Genomic DNA, 26,421 nt, shown 5'->3' with positions numbered 1-26,421 from the left:
GTCTACAGGAGGGAAGAAAATCTTTGCCAGCCATTCATAGGGTAGAAGACTCATGTCTAGAACAAATAAAGCACTCACAGAATTTATGACAACAAAAGGACAAGCAATCGTTTCAATAAATATATAAGTGATCTGAACAGACATTTCTCAAAAGAAGTAGAAATGGCCAGTAAACACATGAAAAAATGCTTGATATGAGAAGTGCACTCAGTTTCTATTTTATCACAGTCTTATTGTTATTTAAACAAAACAAATGCAAGAATATAGGGTAAACAGAATTCATGTACACTCTGGTAGAAATATACGTAAGCATAGCCATTGTGGAAAAACATTTTAGAGGTTCTTCAGAACCCTAAACGTAGAATAACTATGTGATCCAGCTATATCACTCCTAGATTTATAACCAAAGGAAATGAAGTTAGCAGATACAAAAGATACCTTCAAATTTGTGTTTGTTGAGCCATTATTCACAAATACCCAAGCTATCCAACTCATGAACCAATAAATGGATAACAGTGATGCATGCATAGCAACCCAATTTATAATAGCTAAATCTTGGAAACAGTTGTTAACCTCATCAGCAGAGGAATGGATAAAGAAAGTGTATTTATTTACTGCAGAGTACTAGTCTGCCTTAAAGATGAGGTATTTTAGGAAAATGGATGTACCTTGAGGCCATAAAGTTAAATGAAGTAAATTAGAGAAATTTAAATTGCTTTTTATTAATAGCAAAATAAAAGATAGTAAATAGGAAGTGGAGGATCTTTTTCAAATGAAAGGGAAAATGAGATGGAAGGAGGGAAAGAAGGAAGGGAAAAGGGATTAAAAAATAATTGGAAAAACTATAAACTGATAGGATTTTTGGCCCAGTAAAAGTAAGAAAATATGAAGTAAAAATGGTCTTTATTCTAAGGACTCAGAGAGAAACTCCATGACTGCTGGGGTCTGGCTTTCTCTGCTGGACATGTGGTATAGGGGACATACATATAGCTTTGGTATGGGGTGGTGCCTAAAGGGGCATGGCTGATGCCCAAGCAGCCTATTGGAATTCTTTTTGCTCCACAGGTAAATTGCCTAGGGGCAGGGAAAATGACTTCAAATGCCCCTTGGTCCTGCCTCTCACTGCTGTAGTGTCCTATCTAGGGCAAAATCCTTTCATAAACAACTTTGCAAATGGGAAGGAAAGTGGGAGCTGGAGGGAACAAGGAGGCATGAGAGGTAAAAGGGACAGAAGAAAAAGAATTAAGATGTGTTATGTATACATACAAATTCTCCATGGTAAGTGTAGTACTGTAAACCTGTATTAATAAAAAGTATAAAAAATACAGATAAAGTACCAACTCCACACGAAGAATGGTATGTATTATATACTACAAACATGTACCACCTCAAAAAAAGAAGAGGATTACACTGTGCTACACAGTTTGCTAAATTTCTTGAGTTTGTTTTCTGGGTAAAACACAATTTACATGCTTAGGAGGGTGTTTTTAAAAAGCAGCTTAGGGCAAGGCAAGGAAAAAATAAAGCAACACAAATGTTTCTGGACCTTTTCAGACTTTTAATGGGTTGTTTAACAAGGAGAAACTGCTATTTTCTGTTCCTCTCACTGCTTCTCACTGGCCGCCAAGCAGGGAATGGGAACCAAAGAGCTCCACTGAGCCTGGAGCTTGGCCCAGACAAGAAAGGTAGAGAAACAGTGATATTTATTTCAACTGGAAGTGTGAAACATTAGGATTCTAATGTAATATAATGTTGAGAGATTTGGTAATGGTTCATAAGGATTGTTAAACTTGTGTTAGAGTGTCCAAGTTCTAAAATAATAAAAATAAGCATGAATTTGTATTTGGATACTGGTTGAAAAAAAAGAAAGAAATATGTCTGGTTAACAAGTTAACAAGGAATGTGTTGGAATGATTGATGTTTGGAGGCTTGGCAGAGTTGACTCACTGGAGAGGCTGAGGTCCTCACTTTGTAAACATCCTTATCCTGTGGAAGAGGAGAGCACAGAGATGATGTGTCTTGTAATCCACAAAGGAGCCCCCAAACTTGAGTTCAAAAAATGAGACAAGGACATATTTTAAAAAGCAGCTCTGATTTATTTTATCTTGGGCCCAGTGACACAGTGCAGTTGGTGATTGCAAAAGCTGTGTGTCGTTTTTTTACACTTGCTGCCCTCATGTACACATCACAGCTCACAAAGTAAGGGTTATAGGCGTGAGTCAGAAAATCTGTTAAGGAGAAAGACCTTTGTTTTCCTTAGCAGAGGATAGAGTAGTTTAACAGTAATTAACAATCTTTGTTAATTTATTTTAGCACCACATCTGTTATTTGTAGAGGAGCAACAATGGTTAACATATCAATTAGTCTAGGTTTTTAGGGATTTATAACTTTTTTTTTTGTCTTTTCCCTTTTTATCGGTTTCGGGGATCAAACTCACGACTGCCTGCTTGAAAGTCAGGTGTTTACGCCGCTGAGCTAAATCTCCAACCCCTGGGATTTATAACTCTTTACAGAGGGGAGCATTGATTAACATATCAATCAGGTCACCCAGAGGAAAATAAAAACGCGTACAGAACAGTAGGCCACATTACAGGTATTTTTGTATAATACAAATATAATGAAGCTCTTTTTGCTAGTGTACAACATTCCCCACTGATTTTAGTCCATGAGCCAAATCATTGGCTTGTGAGGTTTTTAGACATAGGTACCTGTTTATAACCTTGCATCCTTAAAATCATAAGCTTTAAGATTGTTGACATAGTTTGTCAGCTTGTTTACAATACCAGGCCCAATAGGAGGATTAACAAAGGTCTTGCAGCTGTCATTATTAAAGCTGTAAACCAAAAGAAGAAAGAAAACCAACATTTCAATTTATTCTGTTTTGTCATACAAGTAACAATTTTTTTTTAAAAGCCAGATAGAGGCCTCCTTGGGATCTCTATAAGGGAGAACACAAGATTATCAGTTACATTTGGCAATCTTAAGCTTTAAAAAGTCCTTGGAGGGAATGACAGTCCACTTATTCGTAGATTGATTGCCTTTGGAAACCGGTACCTGCTTGAAGTGGGAATGATGAATCTAGGCAGGCTTATCGTGGCTCAAGAGATTGATGGTGACGCCTCTTGATAAGGACCAGTGTCTAGGCTCCAGAGCAGGGCGTTTGTCCTTGCAGTGGGCAGCAGGTGGAGGAATGTTGGCTGAAAAGTCTGGTGGAGACTTAATAAGATCTTGATTAGCTAAATCAGCTAATTTTTTGGAAATCTTAAGGATAAGAGGAGGAGGTCTCATATAAAGCCTTGAAAGGGGAAATATCTACAACATAAGGGGAACATTGTGCACGTGAAAGAGCAAAAGGAAGGAGACTCACCCAGTTTTTGCCAGTTTTTAAGGCCATCTTAGTTATTACTGTCTTTAAAGTCTGATTTATCTTTTTTACTTGTATTGAACTTTGTGGCCAGTAAGCACAATGGAGTTTTTAATTAATCTGCAAAGCTTAGGTTAATTTTTGAGTTAACTGGGCTATAAAATCCGGGCCATTGTTGGACCCCATGGATAAAGAGAGGCCAAATTGGGGAAACTGCTATCAGGGCTGACTCAGACTTAGTAGGCAACTAGTGAAAAATATCTATCATTATTAATAAGTACTTATTTTTTTGAAGTCTATGCTTTCCCGTTTTTGTAAAGTCTATTTTTTAATGGTTTTTTTTGGCATAGTCCCACATAGCGAACGGTTTTTTTTGTTGCAATTGTTTTGGGTTTACCAATTGGCACTGAGGGCATCTGAGGCTCACAGACTGGGCTAGCTTTGATACTAACTCCCAGGAATCGCTCGGAAGTTGAGCTGCCAGATGCAAGTCTTTTTAAGTGTAAATAGGCTCTGACAAAGTAGATGGGATCAGCAGTAATGTCAGGGCTATCTCAGCCTCCACTGACTTTGTGGCTGCCTTTTGGGCGGTGGCGTCTGCCAAATTATTTTTTGTATAACAAGGTCATCTCCTGCTCAATGAACTCTTAGTGGATAATAGCCATTCTCCTTGGCATCTAGATGGCAGCCAACAAGTCCAAAATTTGGGGAGCATTTTTAAATCTTTTGACCCCAGAGGTCAATAGCACCATTCTTAAAATGGCCCCATGAACATGGGCAGTAACAAATGCATACTTTGACAACTTGAGGCCTCAGTGAGGGCAGTGAGTTTAGCCCGTTGGGCCAGTGTTTTTGGCTTTAGGGTTGGTTCTCATAGAATCTGAGAGTCTGTTGTAACGGCAGCTCCCATGACCTGCTTATCTTGATAGATGTAACTGCTTCCATTGGAGAAATATAAAGGAACTCTGAATAGTGACTCATCTGTCAAGTCCAGTCCCTAATACAGTCATGGAGGGGCATCATCAGGCAGCAGAGTAGCAGGGTTTGAAGCTGCTGTTTTTTGAAACTGATGGTAGTCAGATCTAGAAGTAATGCCTGATAATGCATGACTTGGGAGTTGGGCAGCCATTGGTCTAGTGGAGCCTTGATGAGAGTCTCCAGCGAATAGGAGGGGACAACTAAGAGTTTCTGTCCAGAAGTCACTTTTTAAGCCTCCTTTATCAGGAGCGCCACCGAGGAAATCACCTGCAGACAAGGTGGCCATATGGCTGTCACATAAATGAAGTCTCTTGGAAAGATAGGCAACAGGTCTCTGCCATGGTCCCAAACTCTGGGTTAGTCCTATAGCTCCTAGAAATTTTTGCACTTGCTTTTTAGTCACAGGGACTGGAAGAGTCTTTTTTTTTTTTTTTTTTTTTTTAAATGGAAAGTCGAACAACCAATGCAGTCTTTTGGCCAAGCAGAAACCTCTTAACCTGGTCTTTAGGGATCTTTTAAGCAACTTCTAATAACTGACTGAAGGGCATTTTTTAAAATCTCTCAAACTTTTGCAATTTTTTTTTTTTTTTTAGCAATCGGAATCTCAACTCTGTCTTTTTACAATCAGTAACATTTCTGGAAATTTCCCTCTCCCAAACTCACTCATTGTAAATTATCCTGTTGGGCTCTTTGCTCTTGATAGCCATGCCACAGAAAGAAAGCATTTTTTCTTTTACATTTTTACTTTAAGTCAAAACCACTTTTTTTTTTTTACTTATTACCAGTCAATTACTTTTTTTCATGCTTTTTAGACAACATTAAAACCTTTAACAAAATCCTTGAAGTGACCTTTTGGTAGTCTAAAACATTTAATCATTTTATGTCTTTTTACCACATTCAAGTGCTACATTTTAAAAACTGTAACTTTTTTAACTGGCTCAATTACAGTATGATCTGGTTTTACTTGATAAAGTTAATATGATTTTTAAAAACCATATATTCATATTTTAACCAGAAAGAAAAATACTTTTCAAAAAGGCATGCCGAAGTTGCAAGTAATCAATTGAGGACTAAAACATTAAACAAGGTGCCACAAAAGACAAGACCAACATTAAAGACACAAACAAAGGTTGTTTTGTGCACAGTTTGGTGAGCTAAAGGAAGTAATTTTTATTGTGAAACTTGAGTCCAGTGAGTCACATGGATCCTGCAACAGAAATGGGCAACGAGCCCCTAAGTTAGTAACAAATTCAACAAGTTCAAATGGGCAAAAAAATCCCAAAGTTAGTAACAGATTTAAACAGGCAGACAATTTCAAAGTACAAAAACACTGAACATAAATACACATGGGCAAAAGACCCCACAGTTACAGATGGGCCAAAGCCCCACATGGGAAGAAGCCCCACAGATGGGTGAAAGCCACATACATGGGCCAAAGCCCAACACATTAGCCAAAGCCCCACATTACAAATGGGCGATAACCCCCGGAGTCCGGTAAGAAGGAGCCCTACCTCGTCTGCAGTCACTGTGCGCCTCTAATTACAAACGGACAAAAACCCCCACGTGGGCCGAAGCCCAAAGTTACGAATGGCCCCCAAAAGCTCTAAAATACAAAAAGGGAAAAAGAATTCTCATTTTATCTGCAGTTACAAATGTGTGCACTCAGATTAGAAACAGGCAAAAAAAAAAAAACCAAAATACTTACAGATGTTTAGCTGATCTATCGGTGAAAAAATAATTTGGGGGGGGTCCCCCATTAATCCTGAGTGAGCCCCCAAATCTTATAATCCACAAAGGAGCCCCCAAACTCGAGTTCAAAAAAAATGAGACAAAAACATATTTTAAAAGCAGCGCTGATTTATTTTATCCTGGGCCCAGTGACACAGTGCAGTTGGAGATTGCAAAAGCTGTGTGTGGTTTTTTTTACACTTGCTGCCCTTATGTACACATCACAGCTCACTAAGTAAGGGTTATGAGCTTGGGTCAGGGAATCTGTTAATGAGGAAGACCTTTGTTTTTCTTAGCAGAGGATAGAGTAATCTAGCAGTAATTAACAATCTTTGTTAGCTTATTTTAGCACAACATCTGTTATTTGTAGAGGAGCAACAATGGTTAACATATCAATTAGGCTAGGTTTTTAGGGATTTATAACTCTTTATAGAGGGGAGCATTGATTAACATTTCAGTTAGGTCACCCAGAGGAAAATAAAAATGCATACAGATCAGTAAGCCACATTGCAGGCATTTTTGTATAATACAAATGTAACGAAGCTTTTTTTGGTATTGTACAACAATGTATGTACTGACTTATAGTTATTGAGGGGAAAAGGAGGCTTATGTGTCCCTTCCTTTGCTTTTGCTATTTTTGCTGTCTTCCACTGGCATCAACTGTTACTCCCTCAGACACTGTGCCACAGGCTTCTGTTTCCTGTGCCACTGATCTTGGGCAATGAAACTCCGGACATACTATGTCATGTTCTCTAAAATCGAAGAATGAATTTTAGGAACAGTGGAGGTTAAGAGTAGAATATATTTATTGAGAGAAAGAAAGCTTCTGTCTGAAGAGAAACAGAAGGGGTCTTGAGCAGGTTGCCCAGGACTCTGTCTTTTCCAGGGACTTTTATAGAGTAAAACCATGGGTTCAAGGCAGGGGAAAACTGGGAACTCACAAGACAGATAGGCATAAGGTAGGACATAACTATAGCTAGCCGATAAGGTTAATAGTTCAGGTAAAACTGATTACATTAGGGACAAATGGGAAAGCAAGTCACCTTGGAAGCCAGAATTTTTAGAGCTGTGACCTTTCCCCTAGGGGGATGGGATAGTGACTCCAGGGTGATAGGGAACTAATTAGAATATCTGTTTTTAGGATGTGGATGCTTGTGTTTGATCCTTTGTCTTGAGGCCTGGCCCACAGCAGGAGGTATCTGTCTCCCTCCCACAGTTGTAAGGTATCTGCACTGACTCCTTTGAGGATTTCCCCATCTCAATGCTTATACTATTTCTAACTAACTGGGCTCCCTGCAGCACCACCTTCCATCAAAATGCTTCTACCTTAAACAGAGGATAGTTTCCATTTAACCCCAAAATAGGCTTGACAAATTGTTAAACAACGTTTCTTATACATAATGCAGGCTAAAAATGGTTAAACTTGTTCAAAATTTAATTACAAAAACAAAAAAGGGAATTTTATCCACAAAATTTGCATCTCATAATAGACTTTACTTGGTAGTATATACCAATTAAAAATTTTAAAATTCTATTAAAGTTAGAACTATCACAGTAGAAAGACAGTGCAGTCAGGAAAAGGCTAAAGAGTCCTTTAAAAGGATCTTCATACAGGCACCTAGCACAGGGCTAATTTGGGGTCCAGGGTATGCTTGTGATTGCCCAGAAAATGCTGAATGGCCTATCTGGGTGCCAGGGCATGCTGACTGATGGTATCACAAAAAAACACAAAAGGAGTTGATTCTACCTCGCACAAATTGAGTCAGTCCGATGACAGTGATGTCTCAGAGACCACGCCACAACTGATAGAAAAGGCTGACGCTAGAACCAACCCTCAATTGATCCAGGATGCCCAGGAAATGGTAACAAAAAACAAAAACCAAAAACCAAAGGTCCAAATGGGTGATAAGAATACATAGAAATAATCAAACAAAATTTTAATAAAAGAAGGGGAACACAAAAGTTACTAGCATTCTTAAGGTAAACTACAAAAATACATTGTAGGTAAGATTTTGTCCTTTTTAAATTCTTTTTACATGAGATTTCTGCTAATTGACCTACAACAAATCTGACTAGTCTATTTTGTGTTTGTATGTATGTATGTATGTATGTATGTATGTATGTATTTTCAGTACTGGGACTCAAACTCAGGACCTCATGCTTGCTAGGTAGACACACTAGTACTTTGTTATATCCTCAACCCCTAACTAATTTGTTTATAGTTACTATTTCTCTAACTATAAAAAATTATTATAATTAAAATCTGCTATAAACATCTTTAAAAAAAGATGATCAAGAAATAGGGGAGGGATTGGGAAAGAGGAATGAAAAAGGGATAAGAAATGGAAATAGGATGTGTTATATATATGTACCAATTTCCCACGGGGAATGTCAGCATTGTGTACCTTACACATGCACTAATTAATTAAAGTTAAGTATAGATAGTTAAAATAGAATGTTACAGAACTGCTCTTAACTAACGATGCATGGATATACTTATTTTTGGAAGGGCCTTATAAGAGACTGATAATGATTGCTCTTAACAAAGAAGGTTCTGGTGTGGAGACAAGTCTGGGAAACAGATTTCTATTTTATAAGTTTTATCACCTTTTCAAATGTGGAAGCGATTATCTTTCCAGTCAGTAAAGAAAAATAACATTTTTGAGCATATATTCTTCATACACATTCTACTGGGAATTCTACACATTCTACTGCTTTATAAAGTGAGTGGTGATTAAAGACTTGTTAAAAGAGACTATAATCTCCAGTCCAAATAAGCAGGATATGTACATTGAAGAATTAAATTTTCCAACAGTATTAAATGGATGATTATGTAGAATTACAATCTGTGAAGATAGACCTGGATAACATAATTGAATAGGTAGTATTGGTAGTTTTACTTGCTGTATAGAACATTGGACTTTTAATAATGAGAAACATTGAAGATTAGATACTAAATAAGGATATTAGTTTTGTGTTTATAAGCATTACTGTGATACTAGTATTATAATGGGATGGCACTGTTCAAAGGAAATAATGCTGTCAACCACATATGTGATAGGATTATTTCCAAAAGATGAAAAGTATTTCCAAAAGATGAGAAGTATAAGTCCACTGATCTCTCTAGCAGATCTCTCTCGCAGATAGGTGGCATGGGGGGATATAAGTAGCCTAAGCTTAGGGCAGTGCCCTAAGGCCATTAGAGATGCACAGGTATTTCATTGGCACATGTTTGGTGCCAGGGGCAGATTCTCAAGGGTGGGGGGATATAGAGTTACAGGTAAATCTCTAGGGGTGGGGGAGACAGGAGCTCCCTGATTGTGGCTGAGGTCTTTTCTGGCTACAGTGTCTCATCTGGGCCAAAACCCTTTCAATATGTAATTTAAAACTTTCTAATAAGTAGCAAGTAACGAAATTAATTTATCAAATCTGTATTTTGATTATACATACAAAATATAATTTTATCATAATCAGTGTAGATTTCTAATTAGATACTTATATGCTGTTTGAAGACAGAGGTACTGTGTTGATGCAAGTAAGAGATAGAAAAATTAAGATACAGTTGAAAGAATTGTCATCCATAATTTAAAGTTAAAAAGTTATTTGTCATTACTATTTGAAAGTATTGGCTGGGGATTTAGCTCAGCGGCATAAGTACCTGCCTTGCAAGCAGGTGGTCATGAGTTCGATCCCTGGTACTGATAAAAATGAAAAAGACAAAAAAAAAAAAAAAGTATTACTATTTACTATTTGAAAGTCATTTGTCATTTAGGAAATATAAGTTAAAGCAGTGTAATAACTATTAGAATGGCTAACATCACAAAACCTGACACTAGCTATTTTCTGACAAAGTTCTGAAGCAGTAGATCATGTTCATTGTTGTTGGAATATGAAATGTAATAGCCACATTTGAAGATTGACAATTCTGTCCAAACCAAATACCATTTTTTGGAATATTTAGCAGTTGTATTGCTTCATATATATGTAGCTGATAAAATCGTGTTCACACAAAAACCTGTTTGTGAATGTTTATAGCAGTTTTACTTATAATTGCCAAACATTACTGGTCAAGATGTCCATCATTAAGTAAACAGACAGCAAAGTGTGGTATGTCGCACTTTGTTCAGGATTAAGAAAATATTTCTTATTGTTCAGCAATAAGAAAATATTTCATTCAGCCACTAGAAAAATGTAAATAAATCTTAAATGCATATTGTCCAAGTAAAAGTTACCTGTTTGTAAAGAGTACATATTGTAAGATTCCTTTTTCATGAGATAAACTATGATGAGTGTTAAAAAGAAATCTGAAGGGGAGATATTGGATAGATGAAACATTTTTTGAAATGAAACTATTTACTCTGATACTGTAATTGTACATATACAGCACAATAAACTGATAAACCTATAGAACTTCATAATAGATCAAATTTTGTACATGTGCACTATACTGGAAATATTTTTCTTGTTCTGTCCATTTCAGTGCCTAGAATCAAAAGTCTCCTTATTGGCAAGGAGCAAAGGGTAATGTTCATATGTTTATCTCTAATATCATTCACTGATAAAAGAAACTAAGAGTTTTTGTAATACTGGTTGATTCTGTGACTAGGGGAAGAGAATATTCAAGGTGAGTCGGGAGCATCTTACAGTATTTGTAGGTGGCCAAATTGTAAAAGCAAAACAAACAAAAAACTCATTTAGAATATTAGGAGTATGTCACATGAACACGAGTCACCTGAAACAGCTTCCAGTGACCAGAACCTAAGGAATTTGAACAGGAAATAACATGGCATCAAACTGTAATCTAAAGTATGAAACAAAACACATTTGATAAGTCCATATTTGAGTGGCTGAATAAGTAAGGGGAGAAGAATAGACAAATGTCTCATTTGGAAAAATTCTAGAATTCTGGAATTCTTAGAAGAATTTGTGTAATCATATGTGTAGGCTATGTGTAATGACTTTATTCTAAAGGCACATTTTGGAAAAGGGACTAAAATTAACTTGAGTGGAGAAACCTAACATACATTCCTTGAATTTTGCTAAGATTAGTGTCAAGAGTGATGTGTCTCATTTTAATAGTATATATCCTTACATACTTAGGTTATAAAAATGACACTATACTCCTCCTGTCTCTTCCTCTGAATCTATAGTCATAGTCTAATCACAAAAACAGCAAAAAATTGCTATGAGGGACTTTTGGGAAAATACCTAGAAAATACTCCTCAGAACTGCTAAGGTTATCAAAAATCGAGAGAAACTGAAGAACTGTCACACACAAGATGAGCTTAGAGGAAATACTTATTGACTAAATCTAGTGAGAGATCCTAGATAAGTTCCTAGGCCTGGACAAGGGCAACAGACAAGAACAAATATTATAATCAAGTATGGGTTTTTTTTAATGCACCAAATAATTAGCAAGTATGTTACATATTAATAGTAGGGCAACTAGGTGTGAAGTATATTGAAGTTCCCTGTGGTATCTTCATAGGTTTTCTTTTTAATCTAAAACTGTCCTAAAGAGTAGAATATTTAAAATTCGAGCAGCTAATTCATTATGTATTGATCCACACACACAATTTGTGTATTTTGTGTGAATTCCATGCTATTTTATAGTGTTCCTCCAGTAGCCTCTGTTTATACAGCCTAGTGCTGAAGCAGATGACAAAAGAGTTAATGTTTGTTTTTTGGTTTTGGTTTGTTTTTTAAGACAGAGTTTTGCTATGTAGTTCAGGCTGGCCTCAAACTAACTGTGTATCCCAGCTTGGCCTCCTGCCTCAACCTCTCAATTGCTGGGTTACAGGTGTGTGCTCCCATACCCAGCATGAGTAGTGTTCATAACGTGGAGTTCCATTACCACAAAGCAAGGCAAGGATTAATTTGGGAACAAAGAACAATGAATTGGTAATTGAGACAGTATTATAATGAAATTGAGTTTGACTACTCAAATCAGAGTATGATGATTGAGAAGATGCTTAAGACATCAGGGTAACACTAACAGATAAAGGAATATAATGCAGTGAAGGAAAAGGTACCTGAAAGGAGAGAAATCACGTGGCCTCTTGAAGTTTTTAGAAATGTCTACTGCATGTTGCAACTTTGATGTCATTGCTAAGTTTGGTGAAACACAAGGATTATATATGAGTGAACAGAATTTGCATGATTGCAGACGGTGACTATAGAGCATTTTTTGAAATTTGTCTCTAAAGGTAAAATATTGGTGAGTTGCTGACTCTGATTAATTTAAAAAACTGGGGCAGGAGATGGTGTGTTAAAGATGTAAACTTCATCAGGCAGAAATGTTCATCTGCTTTGTTTATTGCCATATTCTCAGGATGTAGAATGATTCCAAATATGTTCACAGTGTACTTGTTGTCTGATCAAGAAATGCATAAGAACTTCAGTAGGTGAATAGCATTTCCCAGGGATGTTTTATTGCATAAGGTTTCTGAAAAAGCAGGAGAGCATTGAGGAAAGTATAAAGTAGAAAATGTCTGTAGTGTTCACATTTAAAATAGATAGTGACCACTGATTTTTTTTTTTTAGTGTAATACTGAATCTTTTTTTATCTTTATTTTCTTTCATACCTTACATGTATGAATTTATGTTTGGTTGTTTAAAATATATTATCACTGGCCAGGGATTTAGCTAAGCCACGTAAGTGGCTGCCTGGCAAATGTGTGGTCATGAGTTTGATCCCTGGTGCAATATATATATCACTGAACACAAATTGTAAAGTTGCCTCTTTTTTTTGTTTCGCTGTTTTTTGTCTGTAACAGTGCTAAAGAGGATCAAATATAATTCAAGATCATTTTGTTCAAAGAAAAAAATAAGCTGCATTTAATATAATTTTTCTTTATCTTTTTATTATTCAGTCTACAAATAAGAAACCTCGAAAATCTCCAGGGGAGAAGACCAGAATTGAAGCTGGAGTTAGAGGAACAGGACGTGGAAGAGCTAATGGGCACCCTCAACAGAATGGTGAAGGGGAGCCTGTCACATTATTTGAGGTGGTGAAATTGGGGAAAAGTGCAATGCAGGTAAATTTTAATAATTTTTATTCTGTGTATAATACAAGGTGATCGGTAGTATATGTGGGATCTATCAGTGTTTTGTTTTAACAGTTTGTATAATTAAAAAAATTTTACCAGATATTGAATCAGTGATCTTGCTAATGTTAATAAGCATATTCTCTCTTTACTGAGCTACTGTTCCTCTAAATTCCTATACTCTTAATTATTATGTAACCAAAGATGTTATTCTCAAAGATCTTTGTTTTGATTTGGTTTCTAAAGTACATGACGAAAAGCATTTTATTTAATAGTAAGATACACTTTAGTGAAATTGTGTTAATTGAGCTGAGCAGTATTTAATAAGAGATCCCAAGAGAATTTTTATTGCCTTGATAAGTTTTTAGAATGTAGTTTAATATAAAAAATATATATTGCAGAATATTTGCCTAACAAATGAGCAGTCTTTTATAACTGTTACTCTCTTTTATCTATTCCTTTCCAAGAAATTGAATTCATTTACTTTTGACCTGCAGTGTGGCAGTTTGTGCCAATGCTATTAGTTTTTAACTCTTTATGATTTTAATTTGCATTTTTGATCATCAGTGATTGTTACTGTGTTAAATTATTCTTTTATACTCATTTGCTCATTTTAAAATTTTGTTCTTAAGTTTTGGTAATTTAACAAAATTACTTTTAAAAAGACAGGCAGCTTGTCATTAGTTTGTTTTACTTTATCTGCATTTCTTGTTGAAGCCTTTACTGTAATTCATTGTTTATTGCTTTTATCCTATGTTGTCTGGTTGGTATGATCTTGAAACTTGTATGTTAGAATAATGCAACATGGCATTACTCTAGGTGGTAATACATATAATGAATCTCTAATTAACGAAGCAACAAAGGACAATGTGTGAATTATTAATATAATTTTAAAAAGACTAAGTTGCCTTCAGTTATTAGGTTTAACTATTTGCTTATTATACTTAAGTAGAAAAATTGTTTACCTGCAGAAATACTGGTTCTTGAGATCTATCTTGATCTTTAATTTGAGATAGAAACCCCACATAAGCAGAAAAATGAGGGAAGTGACTTTATGTAAAATGTGTTTCTTTTCAGTATTTCACTTTATATATAAAAGTTTATTTTACCAGGTTTTTGTATCTATAATAATTTTAATGCATAGTGTATTAAAATTGAAGACACTTTTATATAATTTGAAGATCATTTCATCACCTATATTTGAATCAAAATAGTGACCAATAGAAGTTTTTTTCCTTTTATTCATTCTGTTCTGTATCCAAATGCTGTTCCTTAAATAAACCATATTACACTATTATTCTTACACTTAAAATTTTTGTATCAACACTTTCCAAAATAGGGTTTTGGAAAATAGGGTTAGTAGTTAGGACCCTGAAACCTTCCATAATTTGGTTTAGAGCTGCTGTTGCAAGTTTACCTTACTCTTGAAGTGTGCCTTAAGTCCTTTTTCTGTTTCATATTTTTTGACAACTTATTAGTCATGTTGTATTTTTCATACTTAATGTATGAAGATTAATCTACAAATTTCTGAAATTTTGTTTAGTCAGCAATCCATTGGAGGTATTTTTCCCATGTATTTGTATCCTAGTTCCAATTACTTACATATGTCTATCATAGTTGGGCATGATTTATTTAACAAGTGTTTGTTTGGCTAGCTTGCTGTTTTCTTAAAAACAGTAAATTTTAATGTTTTCATTTATGTATTTGAAGTTAAATATAGTAGATTTTCATAGTATGAATTTCCAAGTATAGTTGTCTAAGCAAGGAAAATGAATGCTTAAAAATTAAAAAGGGGTTTCTATTGATTGTAATACAATACTTTCACTTCTGTTATATTCTCCCTTGGTTAATAAAATAATGATAAACTATTAAAAAGAGATTATAAACAGACATTTATGAGGTTTGAAGTTAACTTTTTGGGGGGCAGGGAGAGATTTGTTTTGTATAAAAGAAAACTACCAAAAAAAGAAAGAAAAGAAAAGAAAAAACTATAAAATGATAACAATATTTGGCTTGGGGTAGAGAAACAGGTATTTATAGCCGAGAATTTGCCTCTTGTCTATTCAAAGGACTTACAATGATTTATAAAGAATATAGTATTATTTTTAGTTTTATTCATTAGCCAGAGCCTAACTTTTGTCTTCCTATTTATAAAGACTGAAGAATCCAGTGATAACTACTGCAAAGCTTCATGTTTTTAATGATCATTGGTTCAGATTCCCCTTACGATGCCCAGTTTATTCCTTCTGCTCATACATTTAAGAGATTCTCTAAATGTTCAAAGTAGTTTTAGCTTATCTGTAAGAATATTTATATCAAAACCCCAGTTACAAGAAATCAAGGGATGAATGTGAAGAGAAGACAAATGTCTCTATCACGATCACCCAAATTGAAATGTTTGATAACTTGATTGTTCTCAGTGTCTATGAAAATTCCTAGTGTTTGCCTAGGAAAGGAAGGTATAAGCCCATATCATATAATCTGGATCTTAGATGGAGTGAACAAAGGTAATGGCAAAAACATTATCAAGGAAGATGAATAATTAAACAAGTTTAAAGTGCTAGAAAAATGACAAGATTTCTAATATAAAATATAGAATAAATTAAATAAGAATTGATATGTATGAAGGACCAATCTTGAAAGCTGAAATTGTTGAAATACAAAAGAATTGTTGAAATACTAAGAAAAAATGATATATTAGATGCTTCAAAAGGAGTTTCAAGAATTGGTGTTTGCTAGGTATTCACCAAAAAGCATACCAGAGAGACAAAAGAGGAAGAAAAGGATCAAAGAGCTTTTTAGAGACTTTAGTAGTGATTGATCATTCCAAAATATGCCAGAGGATGAGATCACAGTGCATAAAGAAGATAGTTTTTGAAGAGATAATTTTGGAAAAATGTGTAGACAAATTTTCGTAGATTCAAAGTTTTTATCAAGAGTAAGCACAAAAATAAAGATTATAGTTTAATCATAGCATAATAAGATATTGAAGGAAATTTTTGAAAGATTTCATACAAGTATTTGTGATGTTATTCTCCAACTACAGTGCAGATAATTTTGAAATACATAGTAAAATAAATTCCAATTGCATTGTACTTGAATGTATAAAATGATGCTTTTAAGTATAGAGTTGAAGTGTAAATGTTAGCAGAAGTAGTGTTAGTGAAAATGTTGGAGTCAGCTGAAGCACTTTTTGAATTGATAATTCATTTTAAGTCTGATAATGTTAAGGCATAGCAGTAGAAACTGGCAACAGAAAAACAACAAAGCTAGGCATTAGGAAGAAAGGAAAAGGAAATTAAATAGAAAAGGTTAAAGAAGGTCCACTGAATCTGAATATTTGGGGTTCAATATAATTTAAAGACTTTGATACTTTATTTTAGGAATACAGGGGAAATTTAACATTAGAAACTCAACTGAGCAATGCTATTACAGGAGAAAAACCTGTATATGTGACTGAGTTAATGTAGAGTATTTATAACATGATTTGTTGTTCAGATTAGACAAACACTCTTTTGATGAATTTGGAACAAGAGGGAATTTACTTAGGCTAATGAGCATTACCTCTCCAAAACCTACAGTCTACAGACTACTTCATGTCATCCTCTTCTTCCCCTGGATATGCTGACAATTTGATGTAGAGCCCTGGGCATGTTAGGCACGCACTCTGCTAGAGCTATGTCCCTGTCTGTTCTAAAATTTTATTTTTAGACTCAGTTTCACTAAGTTACCCAGGCTGGTCCTCAACTTAGAATTGTCGTTCTTCAGCCTCTCACATAGTTGAGATTACAGTGATGCACTGTGCCCTGTTTTGCATGATGTCATTTTTGACTGTGAACTGTAGATGTATTCCCAAGAACAAGTTTTGTCACTACTCTTCATTACTTACTATATAAATAAATACTGGAATCTCTGACCAGTGAACTGAAACAAATAAAAAGAGAATAAAGTAGTTAAATATTCAAGGAAGCACTGTAACAGTTACAAAGAAAGCTGTATCTATTTGCACAGAATACAATTACTTGTGTTGTAATTTTAAGAAAAACTATATAGACTACTATGATTGACAGTGCTCGTCAGACTTCTTGGAAATTAATATTAAAAAGAAAACCACTAGTTTTTTACTAAACAGCAATAGACCAGGTAATCAGAAGCAGCCCATTTAAGATAAAAATAAACTCAATAGGATACTAAAAAAAGACTTAATTTTGGATGAAACAATAAAACACTGTTTTATAGCAATCATATTGAGTAATGTAAAATCTGACAATACAAAGCATAAACAATGAAACAAACTAGTAGAAGTATAAACATGTGTAACTCCTTTGTAGAAAAATCTGGCAATATCAAGTTGAGTAATCTGTTTCAGTTTTCATTTGTTCAGTAAATATTTAACAAGTATCTGCAATGTGAGAGCATCTTTTTTCTCTCCCTTTTGTCTTTCCCTCCCCCTTCTCTCTGCCCTCCTTCCTTCCTCCTCTTTTATTCTTCTTTCCTGTGGTCTTCCCATTTTCATTCCTTCCTCTTTCTCTTCTTTCATTCTCTTCTTGCATACAACAGTAGAGATGTAACTTGTAGAGTCTCTATCTTCTGCCTCATCCTGGAAATCAGTCCCTGGGCTTGGAACATGCTACACAAGCTCACTATCGAAGAAACACATCCTCAGGCTGATAAAGTTTTTACATACTTATGAAAGAAGCCTTTTTAAAAAAAATTTGGAGTAGAATAATTTTTTGAGTAGAACTAAATATAACACAAGAACTAAAATTTTGAGTAGAACTAAATATAACACAAGGGCTGGGGATTTAGCTTAGTGGCACAAGCACCTGCCTGGCAAGTACTAGGTCATGAGTTCGATCCCCAGTACCAAAACAACAACAACAATAGAATATAAACATGAAATTGAAAGATGAAATCTATACACTAACTATATACAATGTAAGATATCCTGATAAAATGGAAGAGACTAGATTCTCAACTTTGAGTATTTGACATCTTATGAAATTAATGGTATTTTAGAAAGGAAATGAAAAAAGGAAATGACTTGGTCATACTTTCATTTTTTGGAATACCTTTATAGGAGCAGTTTAGATAATTTGCAAGTGGAATGAGTGTAGAATGAAAATGAATTAGACTTTTTTATTGATCCAATTGTGATATAGTAAAAGTTCAGTTTTACAGAGTACCAATGAGAATAGAAAGTGACAGATTTTATAAATACTTAGGCTGTGAAATGATTCTGAAAAACAAGAAAGAAAAGACCCTAAGGTGGTGTCTGCTGATAAAAAATTTGTATGGATGTAGATGTTTGGAGTTTGGATTTGAGTTTGGTTTTACTTAAATTGATGACACTAAATACATGTTGAAGTTTGAAACATTCAAGCTATTTATTTAGCCTAATTGGGTTTTTTGCTGTCATTTGGGTCAACAAGCACTTGAATGAGTTTCTGTATTTCATAGATATTTGTATTTTTTCTTTCTTAATGTCATCTAAACAAGTTGAATCTTAGATCAGTCATTCAGCAGCAGTTGAGAGGTGATCGTTTCAGACATTGATTTAGGCATATGTGGTACATTATTAGTTGAAGAGGCCTTGATCCTTCATGGTTTTTCTAGTCTTACAAACAAAGAAATTATCCATATTGATCCAGTGATCTATTAATACATGATTACAAACAGCTGATTCAACTTGTTTATCAGCAGAAATAGGGAGTGGGGTGAATTTCCTTATTCACACAGACATCAGCATCAGGAGGCCTCTATACAACTGCAGTGAGACAGCTACAGGCCAAATGATTCTACACTAGCTTTCCCCTTAATATAGCCACAGCTAGTAATGTCCATCACATTGAGGATCTCCTGTTTTCCTACAGTTTGGTACAGGTGGTGAGCTATCTGTGTATATATAACTACTTCATATGTGGAATGAAGCCAGTAGTACTCACAGAAGAGCCACTGGCTGCTTAGTTTCCTTGTCTGAGTGAAAGACATCAACATCCATGCAGTATTGCACTTGCACTGGCAGGTTTTCAAATACTTTTTCTGCCACACTGGCCTGTATAGCAATCAATATTCACAATGGTATACTACTTAGGTTCACTATGGTCTGGTCAGGCATGCATATCTTTGAAACAAAAAATAAGGGATCTAAAATGGAACAGTTCATTTCAATAGCCCAGTACCTAGAATCAGTAGCATTTCGCAACCTGATCCAGTCCCTTGTGCATTAACTTGTTCATGATACGTGGAGATTGATGACTAGCTCATACTACTAGTAGGAACAATAAGGCCAGATTCTTCACGAGTAAGAGGAAATGAAAATTAGACATGGTAGGGTATACTCGATTCACAGGGCTTAGAATAAGAAATCAGATTCTGTTACCTTAAATTGTGTTGCCTTAATAGCAATTTTTCCTTTTGTAAACGTAAAATTCTTCTTCTTCTTTTTTTTTTTTTTTTTTTTTTTTTTGGTATGGGGATCGAACTCATGACTTTGTGCTTGCCAGGCAGACACTTACACCACTGAACTAAATCCTCAGTCATAAAATTCATTATGTCTTTTGATGTCTTTTAAAGACATCAAAATTTACAGCTGCTAGTTATGATGTGTATGTGAATGATGATAAAGTATTAACTTCAATTATTTGACAATCCACCTGTCCCCATAGAAAAGACCACATGTCTGAAAGAGAACAAAACAGGACAAAACATATTCCTATAGGCACCTAAAACTAAAAAGACATATAAAACTTCTGTACAAGGAGTTCTGCCATGGTTACTGTGTTGTCTTTTGTTATCATCAATAGAACTGGCTATATCATCAGATAAAGTATAATTGAATGTATCAGTACATGACAGTATTAATAGAAATACAGCTTAGTAGATAGTGTAGAACTAAAAACAGGTAGTAATCAAATCAGAATGGGTATCGTGGTGAATCATTGTCATTTTGAGTACTGTTTCAACCTAACAGTTTTGAATAACATCTGTCAATAACAAGCAGCAATCAAGTAAATCAGGTTTAACTAAGATCAGTCATTATATAACAGTATAAGTTATACAGGGATCCAGATTAAGTTAATAGGAAATTAAAGATGATTTCTGTGCTATATCCTGATAATTTTGGGATAGCTCTCTGTGCTCTCAGATCTAGTGCTTGTATACAAACTGGGAAGGAATAAGTTCTATCTAAGCAAAGTGATGTAAGTAATACGGGTTTTAATTCCTGATACACTATTAGCAATATCTTCTGCTGTCTTTTTTAAGACTATTTCTCCCCTTTCACTCCCCCAGGATGTACTGAATATTTTTGGGTCTCCCTAACATCCTCGGATTTATATTGGGGGACAACCTGCTATTTACTTAAGTGTTTCCAAACTTTCTCACTCCTGGACTTGATCTGTAGTTGTATTTCTTTACTTATTAAAGCCTGTTTTTCCAACCTATCCATAAATACTGGTCCAGTTGCCCTTATTACTCTCTAGTTCCCTATCACATAGAGTTCTGTTTTCTCATATTTGATTTTGGTCCATATACTCTTCTTCAGGTTAATTATATTTCCTATAAAGAGCATCTCAGTGGATCCTACCACTTGATCCACTGTGCCTGCGATTCTCTCTGTTTTTCCTTAATTTAGTGTATCTAGGCCATCTATATTAGAAATTATATCCAACCTTTTCTGCCTCATTTCTGTTGTACTCTTTTTCCGTCATTAGATGTTTATCTTCTTCATTTTGCTTTTTGCTCAATTCATTGCGGCCTTTCTGCCACTGTTCCTGAAATCCTGGTGCTTTTCTCTCTCTTTAGAATGTCCTGTAGAATTCTCTGTAGGGTTGGATTGGTGGTTCTGAATTCCCCCAGTTCCTCTTTATCTTGGAAGCATCTTGTTTCTCCATTAATTTCCAGGGACATTTTTGCAGGGTACATCAATCTTGGCTGGAGGTTATTTTCTTTCAGGATTTGGAATAGTTCTCTCCACTCTCTTCTTGACTTGATAGTTTATGCTGAGAAGTCTGCCGTAATTCTGATGGACTTTCCCTTGTAGGTAATCTGTTTCTTGCTTCTGACAGCTTTTAATATTCTGTTCTTATATTGGATTTCTGGGATCTTGATTATTATATGCCTGGGTGTAGTTCTATTTTGGTTGTAGGTGGCTGGAGTTCTATATGCCTCATACATCTGAATATCTTTTCCTTTTCCTATGTTTGGGAAGTTTTCCTTAATTATTTCTGTGAATAGCCTTTGTAGTTCCTTTGTTGGTACCCTTGCTTCTTCATTTACATTCTTTATTCTTAAAAGTTATAGATCCTCTTGTCATCTTCTAGCCTTTATATTGTTACTGCTTATTTCCTTGTTAGTTTTAAGAAATTTTTCTTTTCATGTTTCCACATTGCAAACCTGTCCTTCAGTTTGGATAATCTATCCTTAGTTTCTTTCAAGCAGTTTTGCCAGCTTTCAATGGAGTTTTTAATTTCCTGGTAATCTCTTTGAACCTGCTTCATGTATTCTATGTTTTCTCTTATTTTCTTCATCAAACAATTCTCCCCTTTTTTCGTGTTCTTCCATCTGTTTTTTCTTGAGATGTGCTTAGAATTTCTTTTACTTGGTTAAATACTTCACTTTTGGGCTTGTCTATGAGGTCCTGAAGATATTGCTTTAGGTCTACTGGTGCCATGTCTGATATTGCTTGTTTGCTGTTCTCATTCTCCTTTGCATTTACCTTTCCTGGATCAATGTTCTCAGGATTAGGGACTGGGGACCCTTTCTTGTTGCTTCCTCTTCTCATATTTTTTGTTCCTTCCATTCAGGCATATATAGGAGGTCCAGGTCTTTCTTTGTTGGTTTCAGTTTGTCTGAAGCACACTGGCTAGGTGCTCCCGCCCTCTGCAGTGTACTAGGGAGATACAGACCAGGGTAGCCTATTCTGGGCCCACCCCTCCGGGTCAGTCAACCTGTTGAAGGCTTCATTGCATTAGGGTGCACTGCCACGAGTAGGGACTTGGTTTGGGCTAGCCTACTGGGTCTCAGTACAAGGCGTGACCCAGGTCAAGTGCTCCCCACCAATCCCATTTGAGAAGGGAGCAGCTGACTGAAGTCACTGCAGCCTCTTGTTCTGGCCAGTCTGCCCAGTCCCTGAATGTCATCTCTTGTAGCCTCTTTGTCTATGAAAGGGTTTTCTTCCTGTTACCCACCACAGGTCGATCCAGGGTCCCTGCCAGCTCTGCTCTGCTCTCAATTCGGTTCCCTGATTCCCATCCTTAGAGCGATTGCATCTCCAGTGAGTTGAAACTGGCAGGCTTTCAGGTAGCTTGGTAAGTTTCCACTGCACGGGTTCAAGCACAGCAGTGGCAGCGAGTGCAAGCAGCAGTACTGAGACTGTAGCTGTTCCAGTAGTAGCACCAGGACTATATTTTTAATTGGTTTCTCTCAGCTTAGTTTGTGTCTGGGTTGGGAGGGTCTGTCTCCCTCTGTTTGGTATTCTCCACACTGTATTATTTTTGGAATCTAAGTTGACTATCTCAGGGAGCCTCTGTAGCTTGCTGTTACCTATCTGCCATCTTTTTTGAGTCCCCATAAAGTATTTTTTACACATTACAACTGCATGTTTCTTTCCTGCTTACGTTGCTTGCTTATATTGACAACATTTGTGGTTATCTTTCTTTTCCTGTTTAGCAAGCCATGGTTGTTCCATCTGTTGACTTCTTTTATTAGGAGCTTCCTATCATATTATGCAATGTGAACTTAGTAGGAAAATGAAATAGCAACAAAAAATAAAATAACAGATAAAGAGGGTTTAGAATAAACATCTGCATCAACTGCTTACTAAGTCTAAAGAATAACATTCCTACGTGGACTGCAATGAGAATACAAATAAAACTATCACAGAAATAATCTTCGCTTCATTTATTACACTTATGGCCATCTTCACACATGGCAATACCATATTCCATAGCAAGTATTGTTTACAGTGAAAGTGCATGTGTTTTGTTTTTCTGTCTTCTTTAGTAGGACATACTTGATACTTTACTGGTCTTTCTGTTTTCCTGGGAGGTTCTTCTGATGTTTTACCTATCTGTTCACTGGTCTTTCCAGAATTATTACTGTTACTAATATTTTTCGTTTTAAGAGGAAGAAAATTTGTTGGAGAAAAGGAGTGGGGAATAGTTCCTGAGAGACAGGAGAGGTCTCAAATAGGTTGCCAGTGAGCCCACCTTTAAAGGAAGTTTTAATGAGCAAAATCATGAGGCAGGTACAACATGGGTCAAAATTATGATCATTCAACAAGAGTGCAAGTATAATTGCTTAGGTAATATTGATTTAATGGTAGCAAGGGTACACAGGTGACATTATTAGCCTTGGTTGATATTCTATAATCTTAGCTTGTCTTTAGTCTTAGTAGTCTTAGTCTTAGTGGTCTTAGTCTTAGTCTTAGTGATTTTAGTCATAACTGTCTAAAACCCCCAAAAAATCATTACATAGCATTTTATACGTATACAATGAAAATTTCAAAGTCTACAACTTATTATCACATATAAATATCTCCTATAAACATAAATGATAGGTAGGCCTGGGAAGGGAGACAGAAGATTGGTGCTCCACTCTTAGGTAAATATGTTTTGTCTCTTAAATGTGGTGCTTTGGAAATAATTCCTTGTGGTTTTACCCAGAAGTCAGTTTTCTCTGTGGGGGTCTCAGGTTTACTTTCCCAAGGAAGATTGTTGCCCAGAACACTAAACTGGGACATAGTTTTTATGTGTGTTCTCCTGAATGTACAAAATTCCAATGTCTCATCTGACACATAGACAGGGTATGTGATGCTCATTTTCTACAAGCTTAACTTTACAAAGTTTTTAGTTGTTTTAATAGAAGAAAGGCAGTTTAGAGTTCTTCTCTCTTTAACCTTACATGCCTCCAAAAAGAGGAAAGTACAATGTCTTTTTTCCTCATGCTCATGGTAAATTATTGAAACACTCTGCCTACGAGTCATCACTGTCAGCCTGAAAATGCTAGAGCGAGGAATCTCAAAAGCTAGGATTGCCTCCTCACCAATGGAAGATCAGACCAGAAAGGAAACAAAGGTAGAACCCGCTCAACATTTCTTCTAGAGTATAGAGAAGGATCATGGCCAGTCTGTCCCAATGAAACCTATCCCCTAAGTCTTAAGAATGGCTGCCGGCCCATTGCCTTTTGTAATTGGCACTAAGATCCTGTGATTTACTAATTGGCATGTACATTTCCTAAATGTAAACTAGGTTTCATAAAAGGACCCATTTTACAGCATTTCATATTAAATTCCATTAGGGGATGCTCTAATATTATGTTTCTCCAGTGTTATTGTCTAAGATAATAAACCACAGCAGTCCAACAGGTCAAACAAGGAACGCTAGTAAGCTCAGCAACTAAGTCCAAAATACAGCAAATAAAATGCCATATTAAAAAAGCATCATAATCTTCACATGTCCTTAATTAAATTTATTAAAATTTTAACAAAAGACAAGGTACAAAATTCATGGTGGACAATTTTGATTACCTAAGCAAGTCACAATCCAGAATCCAACTTAAAATATTTTACAGGTGCCATGAAACAAATGCAAACTCTTATCTCTTTCCAGATATCTCAGTGAGACCTCTGAGATGATATAGGGGAAATAGTAGATACTAAATATGCTGAGTGCATGCCCCAATTTGAAGAATGAATTCTAAGGAGCAATGGAGGTTAAGGGTAGAAAAATTTATTAGAGAAAAAGAAAATGGGGAATTAAATAGCACATGAGAGACAGCAGGAGTCCCAAAGGGATTACCCTTCTCCAGAATTCTTTTATGGTATTCTCTAGTCAAATACATATTGTTCTTCCTCTGTAATTGGTTATTTTCAATTTCAGTCCCTATCTAAGAAAATTTCTCCATGATATTTTGTGCTTTTCTTTGTAAACTATGAAAAGTATTTATGCCTGCCTAAAAGTATTTAGAATTCAGTAAACCAAAGCCAGTGCTTTGTGTTTTGAGTGACATTATAGTTGCCCCATAACATATCAATGGCATCTACTCTGTTCTTCATTTTGTTGTGAAATGTGACCATTTCTGTCTTCATTTGTGTTGAGGATTTGCTATCAATCTGTATTGGGTGCCTAGAATGCACTATCTATCATAGGCTGACCTTGAACTCACAGGGTCCTCCTGCTTCAGCCTCCAGAGTACTACGATTATAAGTGTGCCCCACCACATTCAGCTTCACTACCAACTTTATCATATTTCGTTAAAACAGTGAAAAATGTGAAAGTTTCTGATTAGGTAGTAAATTAAGAGTATTCACTACCAGGGGCTGGAGGTTTAGCTCAGCGGCATAAGCGCCTGCCTTGCAAGCAGGCAGTTGTGAGTTCGATCCCCGGTATCGATAAAAAGGAAAAAGACAAAAAAAAAGAGCATTCACTACCTACCTGTAAGTTACTTAAAGTTTGAGTCCTGAAGAAAGAAACTCAAATTAGAAAATTTTTCAGATTTTGTTAATGATATCTAAAGGCACCTTTTTAAAAAATGAGTTTAACGTTTAATAAACACATGATTGTTACTCTTTTGTGTGTGTACTTCCTGATGTCAGGCCTGTGGCTTTAAATTTACTTGGAGTTTTAGATACTGTTAATTCTAGTTATATCCCCTGAATCCTTTTCTGAAAGCATAATCTTATGTATATCACATTCTTAGCAGGTGATCTAAGGTGGATTAAATAAATAATTGTGTTTGTGATTGATAATCTGGTGTGTGTGTGTGTGTGTGTGTGTGTGTATTAAGGATTGTTTATGGATAAAATGGGTTTTTTTTTTTGTTTGAGTAACTTTTAGGAAATACAACCTTTATGTAAACTGTCTTTATTGAGTAAATTTTAGGAAACATGGCCTTTATGTATATATTTTATATGCTTTCATATTGCTTACATAATTTCATTTAAAAGAGGGGAACCTAACTTATTTTAATGTTTTTGACAAAAATACCATGTTCATACCATCACTAAGAATTGAAATTTAGAGAAGATTCCCTATATAAAACTATATTCATGTATAAGTGAGATTTCTTCCTCACTAAAATTGGATTGAGTGTACTTGTATAAGCTCTCATTTTGTAATCATAGATAAAACAGAATTCTTCCAGAAAAAAAATTCACAGTTTTCAAACTGCTTAAGGCAAATCAAGTATATGATGCTAGAATTCTTCACTATTTGCTAGGCTTTTGTCCTAAGCCTTTGAGATACAAAGACAAGGGAAATTAATTTCTTGTTGTTGAAGACCTTTGATTTAGCAGTGTATCAA

General features: G+C 35.4%; 1 protein-coding gene across 7 annotated transcripts in view; it reads left to right on the top strand.

The window, feature by feature from the left end:
* The window catches only part of Stag1 (STAG1 cohesin complex component), a 426,216-nt gene that overhangs the window by 148,971 nt on the left and 250,824 nt on the right, over window positions 1–26,421 (top strand). For 6 of the 7 annotated variants that reach the window (XM_063249046.1, XM_063249048.1, XM_063249043.1 and 3 more), the window contains one exon: window positions 12,943–13,107. In XM_063249046.1, the coding sequence (XP_063105116.1) occupies window positions 12,943–13,107 (165 nt within the window). Of the gene's footprint in view, window positions 1–12,942; window positions 13,108–26,421 lie in introns of those variants that run through there. The other variant, XM_063249049.1, reaches the window with a different exon arrangement.

Source organism: Cavia porcellus, unplaced genomic scaffold, assembly GCF_034190915.1.
Source record: "Cavia porcellus strain 051 isolate PalLab524CR breed Dunkin Hartley unplaced genomic scaffold, mCavPor4.1 scaffold_5, whole genome shotgun sequence".
NCBI lineage: Eukaryota > Metazoa > Chordata > Mammalia > Rodentia > Caviidae > Cavia > Cavia porcellus.
Note: the sequence above shows the minus strand (reverse complement) of the source record. Positions and strands in the feature narration are given on the sequence as shown.